The sequence below is a fragment of the Felis catus genome, chromosome B4 (assembly GCF_018350175.1).
Source record: "Felis catus isolate Fca126 chromosome B4, F.catus_Fca126_mat1.0, whole genome shotgun sequence".
NCBI lineage: Eukaryota > Metazoa > Chordata > Mammalia > Carnivora > Felidae > Felis > Felis catus.
The window spans coordinates 14,335,336-14,353,790 of NC_058374.1; the positions used below are offsets into that span (position 1 = coordinate 14,335,336).

General features: G+C 43.6%; 2 protein-coding genes across 13 annotated transcripts in view; one reads left to right on the plus strand and one right to left on the minus strand.

Moving 5' to 3' along the window:
- Nucleotides 1–83: 83 nt before the first annotated feature.
- On the plus strand, nt 84–4,713 carry RPP38 (ribonuclease P/MRP subunit p38). 8 transcript variants are annotated; one of them, XM_006933275.5, is made up of 4 exons: nt 103–220; nt 565–673; nt 1,742–1,957; nt 3,773–4,713. In XM_006933275.5, the coding sequence occupies exon 4, from the start codon at nt 3,784–3,786 to the stop codon at nt 4,627–4,629; it is 846 nt and encodes a 281-aa protein (XP_006933337.4). In that variant the 5' UTR covers nt 103–220; nt 565–673; nt 1,742–1,957; nt 3,773–3,783; the 3' UTR covers nt 4,630–4,713. The 8 variants fall into 8 exon arrangements, with proteins under 8 accessions (XP_006933338.4, XP_006933337.4, XP_019689538.3 ...); XM_019833979.3 differs by having other exon boundaries at nt 565–654; XM_006933276.5 differs by lacking the exon at nt 565–673 and having other exon boundaries at nt 84–220.
- A 109-nt stretch (nt 4,714–4,822) lies between these two features.
- Nucleotides 4,823–18,455, minus strand: part of NMT2 (N-myristoyltransferase 2) — a 76,884-nt gene continuing 63,251 nt past the window's right edge. For 2 of the 5 annotated variants that reach the window (XM_023256394.2, XM_023256395.2), the window contains 4 exons: nt 17,227–17,397; nt 10,489–10,656; nt 8,406–8,543; nt 5,754–8,234 (listed from right to left, as the gene is read on the minus strand). In XM_023256394.2, coding sequence (XP_023112162.1) covers nt 8,214–8,234; nt 8,406–8,543; nt 10,489–10,656; nt 17,227–17,397 — 498 coding nt within the window. In that variant the 3' untranslated portion in view covers nt 5,754–8,213. Of the gene's footprint in view, nt 5,040–5,753; nt 8,235–8,405; nt 8,544–10,488; nt 10,657–17,226; nt 17,398–18,455 lie in introns of those variants that run through there. The other 3 variants (XR_002743662.2, XM_045060932.1, XM_023256396.2) reach the window with 3 other exon arrangements.

Sequence of the window (18,455 nt, forward strand, 5' to 3'; positions counted from 1 at the left end):
CCAGCCCTCCCGCAACTACAGTAGAAGAGCCCCCAGACCTAGCCTCCGAGACGGTGAGCGGCGGGTTACCACGGCAACCGTGATGTCTCGCGAGACAGACATTGCGCCTGCGCACTGACGCGATAGGGCGCGGTCCTGAGCCTCCCAACCCCGCTCCCAACCAAGCTCAGGCTTTTTGCAAGTTTCTGCCTCGAGACGCTGTGGGCAGACTCTCTCCCCGGTGAGTGTCAAGGCGGGATGACGAGATGGGAAGCTCTCTGAGCGTTTGGAAGGCGGAGCCGGGTAGGGCGAGGGCTCTGCGCACGCGCGTCGCGGCGCACGTGGGCGCGGTGGGGTCGCGGTCGTTAGTGGCAGTCGGACCAGGGGGACGCGGAGGACGGGAGGGGCGCGCCGGGTGGGATCGAGCCCGTAACGCCGCGGAGGGCGGAGGCCTCGGGGCGGTGGGCTCGCGAGCTCCCCAGGTCTTCCCCGGGAACCCCGTCTCCTGGGCCGCACCCCCCTCGCCCGGACCCGCGTGCTTTCCTGCCTCCGGCCCTCGGTTTACTCCCTTCTGTCCTCCTGGAGTTAAGTGTCTGTAGGTACGAGAAATAGTACGACATAGTCCACCCTGGTCCTTCAGTGCTCCGCTGCCTAGAAGCGGGGACGGACCACAAGGTAACTACAGTTCGGTATGGTAAGTAGTGAGGAACGAGGGTACTAAATACGGGGGAGGGGAGGGGGCATGCACGGGGAAGGGGTGACTTTGTGACAGGAATGCAGCCCCCGGGAACTGAGGCTGTCCTCCCCTCTGCTGCCGGATCCGGAGACCGGAAGGCATTTCTGAGGCCTTCCTCTGCTCTGCTCCCAGTTGATGGCACTAAGCCGAGTAGATTCTATCTCTTAACTGTTTGAGCTAGGATGTATTTCTGTGCCTTTCCCTCCGCAGCGACTCTAGTGCAGGTCACCGTCAGGCCTTCTCTGGGAACCTCTTTGCGCCTTCCACTCTTGGCAGCGGACGCCACCAGGCCGGGAATCCGCGAAGATCTTCCTGCATTGCCTTTCTAATCACTCCACTCTTCTGCTTTAAACGTTACGGTTGCTTCTCATTACGAGGCTTGCAAGGACTTTCACCCTCTGGTCTTTGTCTACCTTTGCTAATAACCTCACCGTTTCTAGCATCTCTGCCCCAGAGACCGTGAACTTCACTTCCGTGAATGTGTTCCCTGGGATACTCTTTCGGCTTCCTACTCCCTTTGGCAGGCACTCTTCAGATGTAGGGTTAAAAAGGTCACTTTCTCCAGGACTTCCTTGCTGACCCCCTCAATTAAGTCAGGCTTCTGCCACGTGCTTACTATCCTGCAGTTTCCAGACCTCAGTGTGCACATCTTGTTTTATTACCTGCTGATACGTCTTTTTCATGGGCTCTAAGCCTAGTGAGGCCAGGAATGGTTTTTACTTGGTACTTTATGGCTCCGTGCATTGTGGATAATCCAGAAATACCGGGAGAAAGAACGGCGGTGGTGGGGCTGAAGGTGGGAAAGTATTGCAGGCAGGCAGAGGGAATAGTGTGTCTGAACATGTAGAGCTGGGGAACCGGAGGCCTCCTTAAGCAATAAGTGGTTCCGTGGCGGGGTGTGATCGTGCCTAGTGGGGTGGGGCATAGAAGGTGAAAGGCTGGTGGGAAGACGGGGGGAGGGGGGGGCGGGCAGAGTGGGGAGGGCCTTGTATGTCAACCTTAGAGGGTTTGCACTTGATCTTCTAGGTCGTGGATGCCCCCAAGACATAGCGCAAAAGGCACCTCAGCAAGGCCTGTTTTTCTCCTCCAAAACTGTTACTTCTCATCAGTCAGTACTTTGTTTTCTGGATCATGTGACCTAAGATTGTGCTTATTGAACTGCTTGGTTCTCATCTCCCCGGCTAGATTCTGAAGGTGGGAGTTCCCACGCCTGTCTCGGCCTCCCCTCCGGAGCACATAATTGTAAGTATTTACTGAAGGATTTAAGTATTCTGTGCTGTTCGAATACCGAGGCACGCGGACAGACTCGAGGTTTGGCAAGAGCCCTGTTAGATTTGTCTGGCTCGTCTTCGTGACCACCTTCAAGCTGATGCCAGCCTCCCCCAGTCCCCACTTCCTGATTCCCGGAGCTTGAGGGGAACACGGGGAAAATGCAGGACGAGGAGTGCTGTGCAGCGGGCTTCCGCGGCAGATACCGAGGCTCCGGCAGAACTGGCACGAACAGGGTCTGACCTTGCCTGAAGGAGCTGAGTTTTGGATTTCTGTTAGAAGGTGACTTAGGAGGAGGAGTGACCAGTGGAGGTCAGGAGGCCATTTCCAAAGGCCGTCCAGTTCTCCACAGCCCTACCCCAGCAGTTCCTAACCCTGTTCAGTATCAGATTCACCTGGGCAGCTTTTTACAAGTATAGACGCCCTGGCCCTATTCCCAGGGCTCCCAGTTCAGTACATGCGGTATAAGGACCAACCCATCCGTAGGTTTTAAAAGGCAACAGGTTATTTTTGAGGTGCAGCCAGGATTGAAAGGGCATCAGATTTGGGTCCGGAAAACCAGTTGTGACTTTGGGCAAGGCGCTTAAAGTCAAGGCTATTTTCTTACCCACACGTTGGGCAATCATGTGGGAGTTGTGTGAGAATCAAGTGATACATGGAGAAAGTGCCTTCTCGCTTCTGACACGCTCCACAGAGACGCCTGTCACCATCAGTAGTAGCCAGCCTGGGTGAGTGGAAGTTTAACTGGAGCGGACTTCATTGTGCAGGGGGCATGTCGGGGAAGGCAGGCCTCAGTGGGATACATGGTTTGGAATGAGGGACTGTCTGGAAGGAGAACATCTGGTTACCTGAACACAGGGACAGTTCCAGACGCCAGACTCGTCGGGGGCTGGCTTGTTTAACCCCCTTCAGCTTGGCCACGTAGGTCACTATGGGAAGGTCCCCAGGAAGAAGGGAGGCATAAAAGTGAGGGAAGAGAAATGCGCTTGCTCTGGGAAGGAGAGCCAGGATGTGCTTCCCACATCAGTGGTTTACAACAGCTTCCCAAGAAGGAGCCTTCCTATTTTTCTTTTTCAAGTTTCATGACAAAATTCCCCTGATTTTCAGCAGATTGCCAGTTGGAGGAGCAGTCTCTTGGAATAACCGGGCAGGGGGAATGCACGCCCGTGAAGCTGAGGGTCTGGGGAGGGAGGGAGGCTTACAAAGGGCATAGAGCGAAAATATCATTTGAGTTTTTAACCGTGTGCGTGGATTAACTCACACCTGGTCGGTAATCATGAATGGCAGAGGCTTCCGGGCGCTCACAGCGAGCTCTGTGCCAGGTGGACTTGGTTTTGGTTCCCTGCCGAGCCCAGTGACTGGAACGCTGCCTGCACGCCGGAGGTGCTCAGGGAGTGTTTGCTGAATGAAGCCTGAGTGGAGAGCATCTTAGAAAATGTTGGCAGAATTGTAAGATTAATACCACACAGTCCTTAAAAGAATGACCATGAACAGGTAGAAACATGGGACATTTTTAATAAAGGAAATAAATAAATAGAACGTCACGGTGATTGCAGTAATGCAAAAACATGTATATATTGCCTGTATACGAATAAAGACAAAGTCATGAAAAAATGGGGAAAATAAATGCCTTAGTCTTAAAAGAGGTCTGGTGTATGGTCACGCACTCAGTTCTGTGGAATGAGGCTTGCTGTGGCCCATCGAGAACCAAAGTACAGGTAGGATACTCTTATGACATGCACTGCCAGTAACACGAGTTTTACTTTGTCATTTGCTTCTCCACGAGAGATTTTTTCGGAATGGCCGCGGCTCCTCAGGCACCGGGGAGGGGCTCCGTTCGGAAAACGAGACCCTTAACCGTAAAGACCTCGCTGAACAACCCTTACTCCATCTGCTGGAGCGTGCTCGAGAGAGAACACATGCACTTCATACTGCAGACGCTTGAAGACAGATTTAAATCTCTTGGGCTTCGGAAGATGGAGGATAAGAAGAAAAAGAGAAAGCAGTTTTTAAAAGAACCAAGCCCAGACGGGTGTGGCACAGAGGTTGAGAAGAGCGAGGGCCCGAAGGAGAAACCGCCAGAAGGTAGCGAGCAGGGGTCAGGGTGGACCCCCGTGGACGTCAGGAAGCAGCTCGCCATTGGCATCAATGAAGTCACCCGCGCTCTGGAAAGGAACGGGCTGCTGCTGGTCCTGGTGTGCAGGTCAGCCAAGCCCGCCATCCTCACCTCGCACCTGATTCAGTTAAGTCTGAGCCGGGCGGTTCCCGCTTGTCAGGTTCCCCGGCTCAGCGAGAGGCTCGCACCGGTCATCGGCCTGAAGTGCGTCCTGGCCTTGGGGTTCAAAAAGACCACCACAGCCTTTGACGCTGAAGTCAGAGCTATAATTCCCCGAGTACCCAGCTTACACGTGCCCTGGCTTCAAGGCAGACCCGAGGACTCCGGGGCAAGTTTAGACACTGCGTCCTCAGAAAGCCGAGACAGAGAGGTTTTGGACACGTCCTTTGAAGACCTCTCTAAACAGAAAAGAAAGCTTGTTGGAAGTCAGCAGGCTGTGGTGTTACAACCCCTTAAAATAAAGAAACTGATTCCAAACCCCAATAAGATAAGAAAACCACCCAAAGGTAAAAAAACGACCTCAAAGTAATCTCGGGTCAGCTTATCGTTTCGCACAGTTGTAAGATGACACTTTACGAAGAAGCCTTGGAACTAATAAAATTTGTTATTTTTACGTATAGTCTTGAATGCTTTTGGTAACATCCGTTTCATACGTGTAAGACTCTTTGTATAGCTGGGTGGGCTGACGCTTGAAAACACTAAGTGCAGAAAATATCCAGAAGTACAAATATCGTAACAAAAGTTTATTGCGACTGATGTCCATGCTTGTGTAAATTCACTTTCCAAGAGGCTGGTACCAATGCTAGTAAGCAAGCAAATCTGAATCCCACGACACTCAACATCTTTCTGGCCGGTTTGGAAGGTGTGCCACAGTAAACAGGTTCTAGTTAGTGCTGCCGGTGAGAGCGGACTGCAGATGCATCATCAGCTTTAAAAGAGCTACGAAACACCAAACAATACATCGTCTTTAGAAACATCACAAAAACGGGGCACCTGGGTGGCTCAGTGGGTTAAGCGACCGACTTCGGCTCAGGTCATGATCTCGCGGTTTGCGGGTTCGAGCCCCACGTCGGGCTCTGTGCTGACAGCTTGCACAGAGCCTGGAGCTTGCCTCTGATTCTTTGCCTCCCCCTCTCTCTGCCTCTCCAATGCTCATGCTCTGTCTCTCTCTGTCTCTCAATAATAAATAAACATTAAAACAAAAATTTAAAAAAAAAAAATCCCAAAAAATCTTTTTTTCTTAACTTCCTGTTGATTTAACTTTGTAGGTAGGCAAATGCATGAACTTGGGAGAAAGGCTTAATGTTCATAAAAAAAAGCCAGACACGGTATTTTGAATGGCTGAAGTTCACCCCTTTACGTGGTTAGCTTACTTTCTTGGAAATATAACATGGGTACAAAGTAGGCCGGTAATTAGGTGAAATAAGTCAGGAAGAGAATTAAAAAAAGTAAACTGATGGGGCGCCTGGGTGGCTCAGTCGGTAAGCATCCAAAGTCGGCTCAGGTCATGATCTCATGGTTCATGAGTTCAAGCCCTGCATCAGGTTCTCTGCTGTCAGTGTGGAGCCCTCTTGGGATCCTCTGTCCCCCTTCCTCCCTGCCCTCCCTTCCCTTTCTCGCAAAAAGAAACATTAAAAAAAAATTTAGTCCTAATAACTTTATCAACACAAGCGATTTTACTGATTCTCAATTTTGAAATATTTACTGGCAGTCTGCCTAAATTATAAAGAGGGAAATGTGACATTTATTAACTAGTGCATTTAAAAACGACAGAAAAACTGAATTCTACAACTGAATTATGTAAACAAAGGAAAAGTGCCACAGCCTCATCACGAGGGGAGCTTGTGATAAAATTTGGCAATTCTGCAATTATTTGAAAACCTGCTTCATGTAAGACTGTGCCATAAAAATGAGTGGAATATAATTCCCAACTATAGTCTTGACGCCAGATTAAATTAAAATCCCTAATTCCCAGCTAGAGCCTTGAGTCCAGATTAACTTAAAATTCCATTTACTTGGGGCGCCTGGGTGACTTAGGTGGTTAAGCACCTGACTTAGGCTCAGGTCATGATCTCGAGGTTCGTGAGTTAGAGCCCCCCGTGGGGCTCTGTGCTGACAGCTCAGCGCCTGGGGCCTGCTTTGGGTACTGTGTCTCTCTTTCCCTGCCCCTTCCCCATTCATACTGTCTCTCTCTGTCTCTCTCAAGAATAAACATTAAAAAAAATTTTTTTTTAATTAAAAAAATAATCCCGTTTACTTAATTCTTGGTGTTTCAATGAATTAGTTCAGTTTTGCTTCCAAAGCCACTCTCCTGTTAAGGAAGAATGGGGTAATGCAGTTGGGTCCGAAACATTGGTCTTCAAAACCCATCCCCGTCCTCAGGCACTACTGTGCCCCCGCCCCGGGCGCCCTCTAGTGGTGGTCTCGGGGCTGCCACGGCTGTGGGTTTAATCTTGTGCAGAAAGTGGCTTTCAGCTCTTTAGTGTAAGTCAGAGCTGACAAAATTTTTTTTTCCTGTAAAGGGCCAGGTAGTAAATACGCTAGGCCTTTTGGGCCATACAGTGCTGTCAGAATAACACAACTCTGCCTTTTGTAGTGTGAAGCAGCCACAGGAAATGCGTAAGCAAGTGAGTGTGGCTGTGTTCCAATGACACTTTATATATGGATGCTGAAATCTGCATTTCCTATAATTTTCACATCACAAGATGTTATTTTTCTTCGATCCTCCCCCCCCCACCGCCACCCCCACCCCCGGAACCATTCAAACATGTAAAAACCATTCTTAGCTCACGGGCTGTACAAAAAGAGGTGATGGGCTGGATTTGGCTCGTGGGCCATAGTTTGCTAGGTCCTGCCTGGTATAAGGTATGACCAGTTTCATCTGGCCGCTTACAACATAAAGACTGTCATATTGTCGAAAATTCAATTTTTCTGGACTGAAGAGCCTAGGCACTGGTAAAGGCAGGAACAAGTATATCTACTTTGTGGTATTTGAGCCAAAGCCAGTTTCCACGTGGCCTCGTTCACGTTTTCCCCCTCCTGGACTACTGGCAGTTAATATGCACGTAGATATGTACACTGAGAAAACTGGTTTTCAAATTCTAGTTAAAAACACCATCAGTAACAAAATTATGAACACTTATTTACAAATAACATTTTCCATTAGCATGACAGCTTTCATGATAAATTAAAGTCAGCATAAAGGAACATGTGCAATTTTGCATAAGTAATAAAAACATTCAAACTATCAATGTCCTGATAGCACTAATAAATTCCACTGAGCATTTCTTTTGGCTTTAGAGCTTTTATTTTCTTTGCCTCACATCTCTTGTTGCTGCCGAGAAGAAGCGAGTATGTGCAGCAGCAGCAAAGTCTAGTCAGCCATGGGTGTAGACTCACAGAGACCGTGTTTGCACAAAACTTTGCTTCTGAAACCAATCCACTGACCTGTTGAAGATCAAAGTACAAATCTATGTGTTTACTTATTTGGCGACTCTGCTCCTGGAGAAATAAATGTACTTACTAGTCCCCGGTACATTTTGATCTCACTATATACTTAGACACCCCCCACTCCTCACTGAGTTACACACGTCCCGGTTCCATAAACGCTCTCAATCACACTGTGCAAGGTGGGGAAGTACCGATTTGCCAGATGGATCCTTCATTCTGTTACATGGACAAACAGACCAACACTTAATCAAAGAAATGCAGCAGTTCATCTCCACACAACAGCAAAGATTTGCTTACACAATTCTGTGACTTCTGTTCAGTCCATAGAAAAACAGTCTCTTTTCTACAGAGAGGAAAAATCCCTTCTCTTCATCAGGAGACAGCCAAAAGTCTGAAAATTCGAGGAATGTGCTCTTTGTACCCTTTCATCCCTCCTACAAATAGGTGAACAGTGGAAAAAAAGAATGTTAACATTCTAGCTAGAAAGATGTACTATTGGTCACGTATGGGTGTTTTTTCATCTTTTCTGATTGTTACCGACGACATCGATTTTGCCGAAGTTGTGCTTTTATTTTATTCTTCTTTGGAATGGCAGTTCCAGGAATCATTAAATAGAATATTAACAAATGATGATGCCAGAGTTCTAGAAATAGAAATTTCCATCTATTGTAATACTAGTCCAACCTAGGGAGGGAAGAAACATAACAGGTAAGCAAGAAAAAATAAATTATCGTGTAACAGATCTGTATGTTTTAAAAGCTACTAAAAAACACCTTACCAATCCTAAGGGAAACAAGTATGGGATTTCCTAGGTAAATGTATGAAGTTTATAAAGGGTGTGTCAACTTCACTTACCTTTTCAGAATCTGTTCCTGGACATCTCCAATTGTACAGATAATACTGCAAATTGCCATCTCCTATGCCAAACTTGAGTTTTTCCAAGAAGGTCTTATTTTCCATCAAATCTAGTGCATTGAATACATCAAATCCTTTCTGCCAATATAAAAAGGATTTAAAAATTTAAATTTCAAAGGACCAGAGTGTTTCCTCTATTATGTATTTCAGTGTAATATTTAATTCATCTACTAACAGCTTGAATATGCATTTCTCCTAAAGAGGTTTAATGTCTATAATCTATGTGTAGGGGAAGAACTCAGTTCAAATGGTCTTATAAAACTAGCAGCGAGTCTGACAGAGTCAGGAGGCTTACCCAGAAATGCTCAGTCCAAATCGGTAGTATGTTGGCTAACACTAACATAATCTATGAAGATCTCAGAGAATATTCTGTCCCTGTTTTAGAAGGAACATTTTGCCCAGATGGCTCTGTCTCCAGAACTGTTAGTTATTGGCCTTTTGAAGTTCTGACTTAGCTACAGCTTTAATGACTTCAAGTGTATCCTTGTCTTGGGCTGCTGCTGGGAAGTAAATTTAGTAACATTTTACTAGTAAAAATCTAATTTCTTAAAAATGTTAAGTAATAATACCATGAAAGACGTGGTATAGATGAAGCACCTAAATTTCTATTTCTCAGGGGTTTTGCTTTAAATCATTTATTGTCGGCCTTTTATGGGGGGGAGGAAGTAGCTGAAAAAGAACAGGATCAAAGAATCTGGATAATGTTGACTTGGGGATCCAAGAGTACAATGTTAAAAAAAAAATGTTTTCAGTTATCAAATGCCAGATAAATGCAGATATGTCTCACGTGTTGTTCCCGGTTTCTCACAAATAACATTTTCTCATGTTTAATAATTACATCAAAATAACTGTTAGCTAATTTCAACTTTTTTTTTTCTCTTTCTTTTTTTTTTTTTTGAGAGAGAGAATCTCAAGCAGGCTCCGTGCTCAGTATGGAGCCTGACGTGGGGCTCGAACTCACCATCGTGAGATCACGACCTGAGCCAAAATCAAGAGTCAGACACTCAACCAACTGAGCCACTCGGGTGCCCCTCAACTTCCTTTTAAAAGAAAATGTTTATTTGTAGCAAGAATTTAACAATTATCCTAATTACTACAACTAGAAAAATACTGCAAATATAGGACAGCACATTTTGAATTTAATTCCTTTCATTTTTCAAAATGCCTTTTATTTTAAAATTCAGAGACTAGTTCAGTCCAAAAAAAAAGGTTGTTGTTGCTAATTATTCACTACAACACAAACACATATGTTCCTTATATCAAGCATCATGTATTTTCCCTATATTCCTTGTATTATGAGTTTTATGCATTCTTATATGAGGGTTAGGAGTTTCTAATTTGGGGGCACCTGGGTGGCTTAGTCGGTTAAACATCCGACTTCAGCTCAGGTCATGATCTCAAGGCTCGTGAGTTCGAGCCCACGTCAGGCTCTGTGCTGACAGCTCAGAGCCTGGAGACTGTTTTGGATTCTGTGTATCCCTCTTCTCTGTGCCCCTCCCCTGCTTGTGCTCCGTCTCTCTCTGCTCTCAAAAATAAACATTAAAAACAAAAAAGTTTCTAATTTGCACAAAATGTTTTTGGTTAAGTTGCAAATAGAATTAATGATGCAAACAGTCACTGAAGTTTTAAAAGAAACTCTTATCAAAATTGTTCCTCTGATGGTCAACAGTAAAAAAACATCTCAAATGAGGGGCACCTGAGTGGCTCAGTCGGTTACGCAACTGACTTCAGCTCAGGTCATGATCTCGCAGTTCGTGGGTTTGAGCCCCCGCATCAGGCTCTGTGCTGACAGCTCGGGGCCTGGAGCCTGCTTCGGATAACGTGTCTCCCTCTCTCTCTGTTCCTCCCCTGCTGGTTCTCTGTCTCTCTCTGTCTCTCAAAAGCAAATAAACGTTAAAAAAAAATTAAAAAAAAAAAATCTCTAATGAATTGCACCTGTGTGGAGGAAAAATACAGTAAGAGGTTTTATACACATTGACACGCAGATATGGAGAAACAGACAAAAAAGGAGTCAGTCACTTACCAGCTTGGCTATAATGAGTGCGTCACTCATGAGGTCCAGCAGGGGCGTCTCGGTGTGAATGTTGTAGAAGGAGTAGGCAGCTTTGAGGCTCTTGTGAGCAGGGTGGTGCATGACTGTGGAGGGGAGTGTGTAGAAGCTCAGGAAGTCAGTTAGTTTACCACTGGAGTTCTAAAGGACAAAGGTAAGTCAGGTAAATACCTCCTTGAACACGCTGCATCCGTGCATTTAAGCGAACTTTTTGATTTCTGACTTGTACGGGAACTTTATGAAAAAAGGCAGCACCTCCTACCTCTCTGTCAGCGGTCTGGGTTTGGGGGGCCCTTAGGGTATGCTGGGTAGAGCCTGAGAAGCAGCACGGAGTTAGACCCTACTTAGCCTAGTGCTGGCTGGCAATCTGCCTGACATTCTTAAGAAGCAGAATGTTCTAACAGGGAAGTTTCCCTTAGCTTGACTAATGAGTCTCCCTAGACCCTTGGAACAGAGATGAAAGCAGATTCACTGTTTTTGCAGAAACAAGAGCTCCAGGGACTGGAAGGCCATCTTCCCCAACTAAAAGATACTGTATCCATCTAACATCTTCTTGGCACAGAGCAAGAATTTTATCAGCTTAAAGTGAGGTCAACAGAGTGTAGCAGCTGTTTGGAGAAGCTTGTGAAAGGCAGACACACCTGTGAATCTGAAGCAACCAAAAATCAAAAGGGACCCAAACAATGGTCTTGATTTCACCAACACTGGTATACCTTTTAATATAAAAAGTTAGCCAGTATTGTTTGGGTTGTTTACATTAGCTCTGGTGGCCTATGCGGATGGCATACAATTCAAACTGTGATATGCCTGAATTATACACAGCTGAAGAGACTAGACAACACATGTGTTCTTGCTAGTATTTCTTTTGGCAGAAAATTCCATAAGGAATATACTGTTTTTCTTAATGCTTCTGATATACGAAACCGGTTTTCAGACATTAAGAAACTAACCATGTTTTGCTAAAGTGATTCTCTACTGCTCTCTATGAGCAGCTAGCTCAATATTCGAGTTGAATTAAAGACCTCAATTTTCAGCTTTAATAAGGACTTCCACTTGAAAAACAAAACTCACTCGATGGGCTCAATAGTGGAGTGGAGATGACAGAGGACAGAAATCACTGCACTTGAAGAATTCAGTAGAATTTACCCAGTATGAGCAGAGAGAGAAACTGAGGAATAAAAAAAAAAAAAAAAAAAAAAAAGAATTTACCCAGTATGAAAAAAAACAGAGAAAACAGACTGGGGAAAAAGAAAAAAAAAAAAAGAATTAAGTCTCAGGGATCTGTGGGAGAACGACAAAAGACCCAACAATCCTATCAGTAGAGTCCCACAAGAAATCAAAGAAAAAGAAAAAATGTGGAGCTACAAAAGCAGAAGAAATAATGACTGAAAAGATTCCCAGATTTGGCAAAACACACGCAATAAATTCAAGAAGCTGAGCGAATCTTAACAGGAAAAACCCAAAGAAATCCACTCCAAGATGGATCCTAATTACAGTTCTGAAAACTAAAGACAAAGAAAAGTCCTGAAAGTAGCCACGGAGAAATGAGACATTACCAAGGAGAATACCATTACATTACCATTACCAAGAGATTCACATTACAGCAGGTTCCTCATCAGAAGCCACAGAGGCCAGGAGGAACGCACACCATTTATAGGTGCTGGAAGAAAAGAACGATCAGCCATGAATTCTGCTTCTGGTGAAACTACCCTTCAGGAATGAAGGAGAAATAAGGACATTCTAGGACAAATGAAAACTAAAAGAATTTGCTGCTAGTAGACATACCTTTAAGACTGGCCAAAGGACATTCTCCAAATAGAAATGAAATAATAACAGAAGGAATCTTAGTGCATCAGGAAGTAAGAAGGAACAACAGAGCGGAAATCCTGGTACATACCGTAAACTATGCTTCTCCTCATGAGTTTTATAAATCTACTCGATGACTGAAACACAAGTTGTAAAACCATCTGATACTCAAGACAATATTTAAAAGTCAAAAAGATGGAGAGCCTGGTGGCTCAGCCAATTGAGTGTCTGGCTCTTGGTTTTGGCTCAGGTCATGATCTCACAGTTTCAGGAGTTTGAACTCCTGCATGGGGTTCCGTGCTGGCACAGTGGAGCCAGCTTGGGATTCTCTGTCTCCCTCTTGCTCTGCCCCTCCCCCAACTCGCACTGTCCCCGTCTCTCTCAAAATAAATAAACTTAAAAAAAAAGTCAAGATAAAGGGATCTGATGGAAGTAATGTCACTTGAAGACGTAAAATGTTGATTGTTGAGACCAGTTGCCTGTGATAAGTCACACACACACACACAGACATGCCCACAGCAACCATCATGCAACCTATATAAATATGCTCAAATGCACCATAAATACATCAAGATTAATCCTAAAGAAATGTTCAAGTAATCCACAGGAAGGCAAGGAAGAGAAACAGAGGAATAAGAACCAGAAGAAACAAATGGAGAATAATAAAATGGTAGACTTAAGCTTGAACACATCAGTAATTATCAAACGTAGATGATCTAAATACACCAATGAAAAGACTGGCAGAGTGGATAAAGAAACATGGCTCAATGACATGCTGTTTTTAAGAAACTCACTTCAAATTCAATGATGTGGGTAAGCTGAAAGTTAAAAGGCTATATGAGACATACCATATAAACATTAATTTGAAAACAGGAGTGACTATATTAACATCCAATCAAGTAGACTTCACAGCAAAGAAAGTTACCTTAAACAAAAAGGGATATTACATGTTGATAAAAATATTGATCCCCTGAGAAGACAGAAAGCTCCTAAGTGTATATGTACCAAACAAGACCGTCAAAATACATCAAGAAAAACTGAGAGAGCTGGAAGGAGAGATGGGCAAAATACAAAGTTATAGTCGGGGACTTTCACACTCCTCTCATCAACTGACAGAACTGCTGGCAAGAAAACCATCAGGAAGCAGAAAATCTGAATAATAACAAAAGGATCTAAATGGCATATAGAGAACAAACACCCCACCTCAAAAGAGCAGAATACACATTTCACACACATTCACCAAGATAGACCACATGGGCCTAAAACAAACCTCAAGAACCTTAATAGAGCTGAAATCATACAAAGTGTCTTATCCAACCATAATAGAATGAAACTAGAAATCAACAGGAAATCTCTGAGCGTGTCAAAGTTGAACAGAATTCTAAATAGTCCGTGGCTCAATGAGGAAGTTCCAAAAGAAACTTAAAAATATACACAGAACCAAATGAAAATGAAAATACGACACATTAAAATACTAGGATGAAGCTAGAGCAGTGGAGGGAGGGACACTTAGAGAACTACGTGCTCACACGTAACAAGGAAAGGCCTCAGTAATCTAAGTCCATCCCTCAAGGGACAAGACAAGGAAGAGTATGATAAGCCCAAAGAAAGCAAAAGTAAGGAAATAATAAAGATCAGAAATCAATGGCACCAAACATAAGAAAACAGAGAAAAATCAATAAAACAAAAGTCTTGTTCTTTGTGGAAAAAAGTCAATTACAGTTGATTTGATGCAAACATAAAAGAAGAAGACACAAATGTATCAGTATCAGGAATGTAATAAGCATTATCACTATGGATCCTGTAGCCATTAGAAGGACGTGAGAAAAATGAAACAACTTTACTCTTATCAACTTGAAAATTTAGAATTATAAAATGCTGATAAAATAAAATTGAAAAGATTAAAATAAAGAGAGACATATCATGTCTATGGACTGGAAGACCTGTCAGTTCTCCCCAAATTAATTTATAGGTTAATGCACTCTTATCAGAATCCCAGCAAGGTATTCTGTAGACAAAGACAAGCTTATTCTACAATTTATGAAGGAAAGGTCAAGGAAATAGATCAAAATAATTGACAAAGAAGAATAAAGTGGGATGAATCACTCTGCCTCATATCAAGGCTTCTACAGAGCTATAGTAATTAAGACAGGGTGGCAGGAACAGACACCACAGATCAATGGAACAGAAGAGAGAACCCAGAAATAGAGCACAATTTGAGTATTATTATTCAACACATGCAAAAACTTTTAGAAATCAAGATGTTAAAAAAAAAAAAAAGGCAAAGTATATGACCAGCATACAAATGGCTAACAGACGATGTTCAAATTCATCAGTAATAAGAACAGATTAAAAACAAACCACGTGATACCCATCAGACCAACCTAAATTTAAAGTCTGATAATAACCAAGTGTTAGTGAGGATGTGCAGAAAGAGGAACTCTTATTCGCTGCTAAGAGATACTTTGGTGAGCTATCTGGCAATCTCTAGTGATGGTTAAAGACGTGTCTGACCCTTAGACTCTGCAGTTAGACTTCTGAGTATGTATCCTAGGGCAGCAGTTCTCAAAATGTGGTCTGTGAACACCTGTGGGTGCCTGAGACCCTTCCAGAAGCCCGTGAAATCAAAACAATTTTCGTAACAGCACTAAGAAGTTCTATGCCTTCTTCACCGTGTGGACATCGGCACTGAGGATGCAGAAACAATGGCGGTGCAGCTCCCCGTGCCTCAGCACAATACAAGGCAGTGGCACCAAGCTGTTGTACGGTGGTCATTTTACTCTTCACCGCCACCCCCTCGTAATTAAAAAGAAGCTTCACTGAAGCATGTCCGTGGCTAAAGAATTATTAATTGTATTAGCTCTCGACCCTTAAGAACTCATCCTTCTAACATCCTGTGTGATGGCCTGGAAGGAAGCAACATCTAGCCCTCTGCGTCTGGAAACACAAACGTTGTCTCAAAGAGAAGCCCGAAGGTATAGAGTTTGGAAGATCTGTAACTCAGCGAACCAATTATTTCCCAAATGACCAATCTATGACATTACAAACTCATACACTGGTGAAAGAATGATCAAAGCACAAGACGCACCAGTGGGTTTTAATCTAACAGAATATGAGCCGTTCATTAACACGCTTTCAGATAGAGAATATTCAAAATGATTTGAACAGGCTATTAAAATACTCATTCTTTCCCTTCTCTTCAGTACTTCCCGTGAAGGATTTTTTCCCCACATGCTTCAGCCAAAGAGCACATCACAATAGATGGGATGCAGAAGCAGCTGGGAGGGCCCAGCTGTCTTCTAGTAAATCGGATGTTAGAGAGATTTGCAGAAATACAAAACGTACCATTCTTAATTTTGTTGCTTTGGAAAATAGGTGTTTTTCATGAAAATCATGTTATTTAGGTAACATGTTTATTCTTGTCCTATTGTTATTAAATAATATATATATATTTCAATTATTTATCGTTTTTTAAACTAAGATACAACTGACACATAACATCATATGACTTTCAAGTGTACAAGGTACTAACTCAATATTTGTATATACTGCAAAATGATCACAGTAAGTTTAGTTGAAATCCATCACCGCATGCAGTAATAATTGTTTTTTCTTATGATAAGAACTTTTAAGATCTACTCTCTTAGCTCCTTTCAAATATATGACACTATGCTGTACATTACATCCTCACGACTTATTTTATTAACTGGAAGTTTATAGCTTTTGACCCTCTTCAACCCACCCCCTACTCTGGGCAGCCACCAAGCTGTTTCCTGCATCTGTCAGGTGTTTTTGTTTTTGTTTTGGATTCTACATATAAGTGAGAACATACAGTATTTGGATTTCTCTATGTGCTTTATAAAATAATAAACATTTTTGTTTCAACTTTCAATGTAGTAAATATCTGTAAATATTGTCCCTAGAAATAAAAGAAAAATAAAAACAAAAAAAAATTGAGTCCTCAATAATTCTTGAGTCAAGAAGTCCTGAGATCAAAAACTTTGAGAACTGCTGACCTGGAGAAACTTACACAAGTGCATAAAGATCTGAGTATCGAGATGTCCACTCCAGCGCGGTTTTCAGAAATAAAAGCTTGCTGTTCTCCAGAAAGGTCCTTTGAATTCACCCTGTCCACTTTCGCCGCTTCTGCCCTCACTTGGCTGTCATCCCCTATCCGGACCGATGCCCGACAGGGCTGGCAACACACTTCCGGCTCAAGGTTCGCAACTGAACGGGTGAGTAGGCCACCACCAGGACTTCTAACTGCCGCCTCACTCCTCCTCTCCTCCAGGTACTTACCAGATTAAATCTCAACTTTCCAACCTAATCCCATGTCACCCAAAAGAGGTTCTAAGTGAAACGTCATTTGAACAACAAATTCCAAGCTTTAAAAAAAAAAGGGTGGGGGGGAGGGAGGGCTTAGAAAGCATCATGTTAAATCTGTCTAACCAATCAACAGAAAATCCAGACTGTCACTTTTCCTTCCTGAATAAGGGTTTCTTTCCTTCCTTTCCTGAACAAGGGTTAAGTGGCTGAGTTTTGCCATCTCAACCAAAAAGCAGTTCAGTTAAGCCAGTTCTGTGAAACAAAAGGGTATTAAACTTTGGAGTGTATGTCAGCCAAACTGGCATTTTCAAAACTGGATAAAGCAATTGATCACACAGGGACCAACAGAAGAGCATCCTAATTTCCCATTAACAACTAGTAAAAATGTGCTCTACTCTAGGAATGGAAACTGTAAGAAGAAAGTCTGGTTCTATCAGGGTGAGCAGAAATCTGGTCTAGAAGCAGAGACACAAGAGAAAGAAGGAAAGGGAGGGGGCATTCTTTGATTCTTCCAGCAAACAGACCTGACCAGATGGTGTTTTCACACTTCTCTGTACTATCTTATCACCTCATCTTTACCTCCACTACAAACGTGTCGATAATGTGCTCCTGGGGGAGGAACCAGTGGGCTACGTCCTCTTCATCCATCACCGGGGCGAGATGAAACTGCTTCAGGTAAGTGTTGGTTAAGTCGCGAACCGCCTTGATGTCTCTCGGTTCCATTGGCCTCAAGCCTGAAGTCTTGGTGGCCTTGTTGCAGTAAAAACAAAACAAATTGGGAAGTTTAAATAGAAGAGGAATAAAAGGCCAGCTGTCTCGGCGTCACCTGGGAGCTTGTCAGAACTGCTGAGTGCTGCGCACCACCCCCACCACCTGCACGGGTCAGAATCTGCAATTTAACAAGATTCCCTGGTGATCTGTATACACATTCAAGTTTGAGAAGCACTGACTGAGAATATACGTTCGACGGCGTATGTTCCCTCTGTCCGTGTGCCTGCTCTTTGGTCATTACTGCCCGTGACAATACTGCCCAAAGTCAGAGGGAACACTACAAGCTGATCCGCGTTCCAGAGCTGCGACTTTTAACAGCTCACATCACAGGGCAGAACGATCTTATCAGCATGTGTTCTAGAATACTGTGCTTTAAAACTGCCCTGACATGTTGAAAATGCAGATGAAAACAGTTAAGAATCTTACTTTATTCAATAGCCTGCGAAAAGGCTGTTGGAATTTTGTTCTTATGAGCAACAAAAATGAAATAAAAGTAAATCATGTTGTCAGAATGGGAAGGGAGAGCGTTTTAACAGTCAGCTATTTTCTAAAGGGGAATGGCGAGCGGCCGAGTCCTGGCCCCGGCCTCTCACGCCATCTTTTGATTCAAAGGTGATCAGAGCAGGCAACTCAATCCATCATTCCAGAGCATCACGATTTCTGTGAGGAACAGAATTAACCTAAACGTCTGAACAGGTCACCATGTGGATTTGTTCAACTGCTTGTCCTCAAGAGTTCCAGACATCACTTAGCTCCCTAGGAACTGCCTGGACACCAGGACACTTGAGCCTAGAAGCGGGAAAACCCACTACATGTGCTTGTTTGTACAAAATATTAAAGTAGTTTCATTTGTCCAGTTAACTTGATTTTCTTTTAGAAATAGTGGGCACATTAAAAAAATATTTTTAACGTTTTTATTTATTTTTGAGACAGAAAGCATGAGCAGGGGAGGGGTAGAGAGACAGGGAGACACAGAATCCGAAGCAGGCTCCAGGCTCCAACTGTCAGCACAAAGCCCATCACGGGGCTCAAACCCA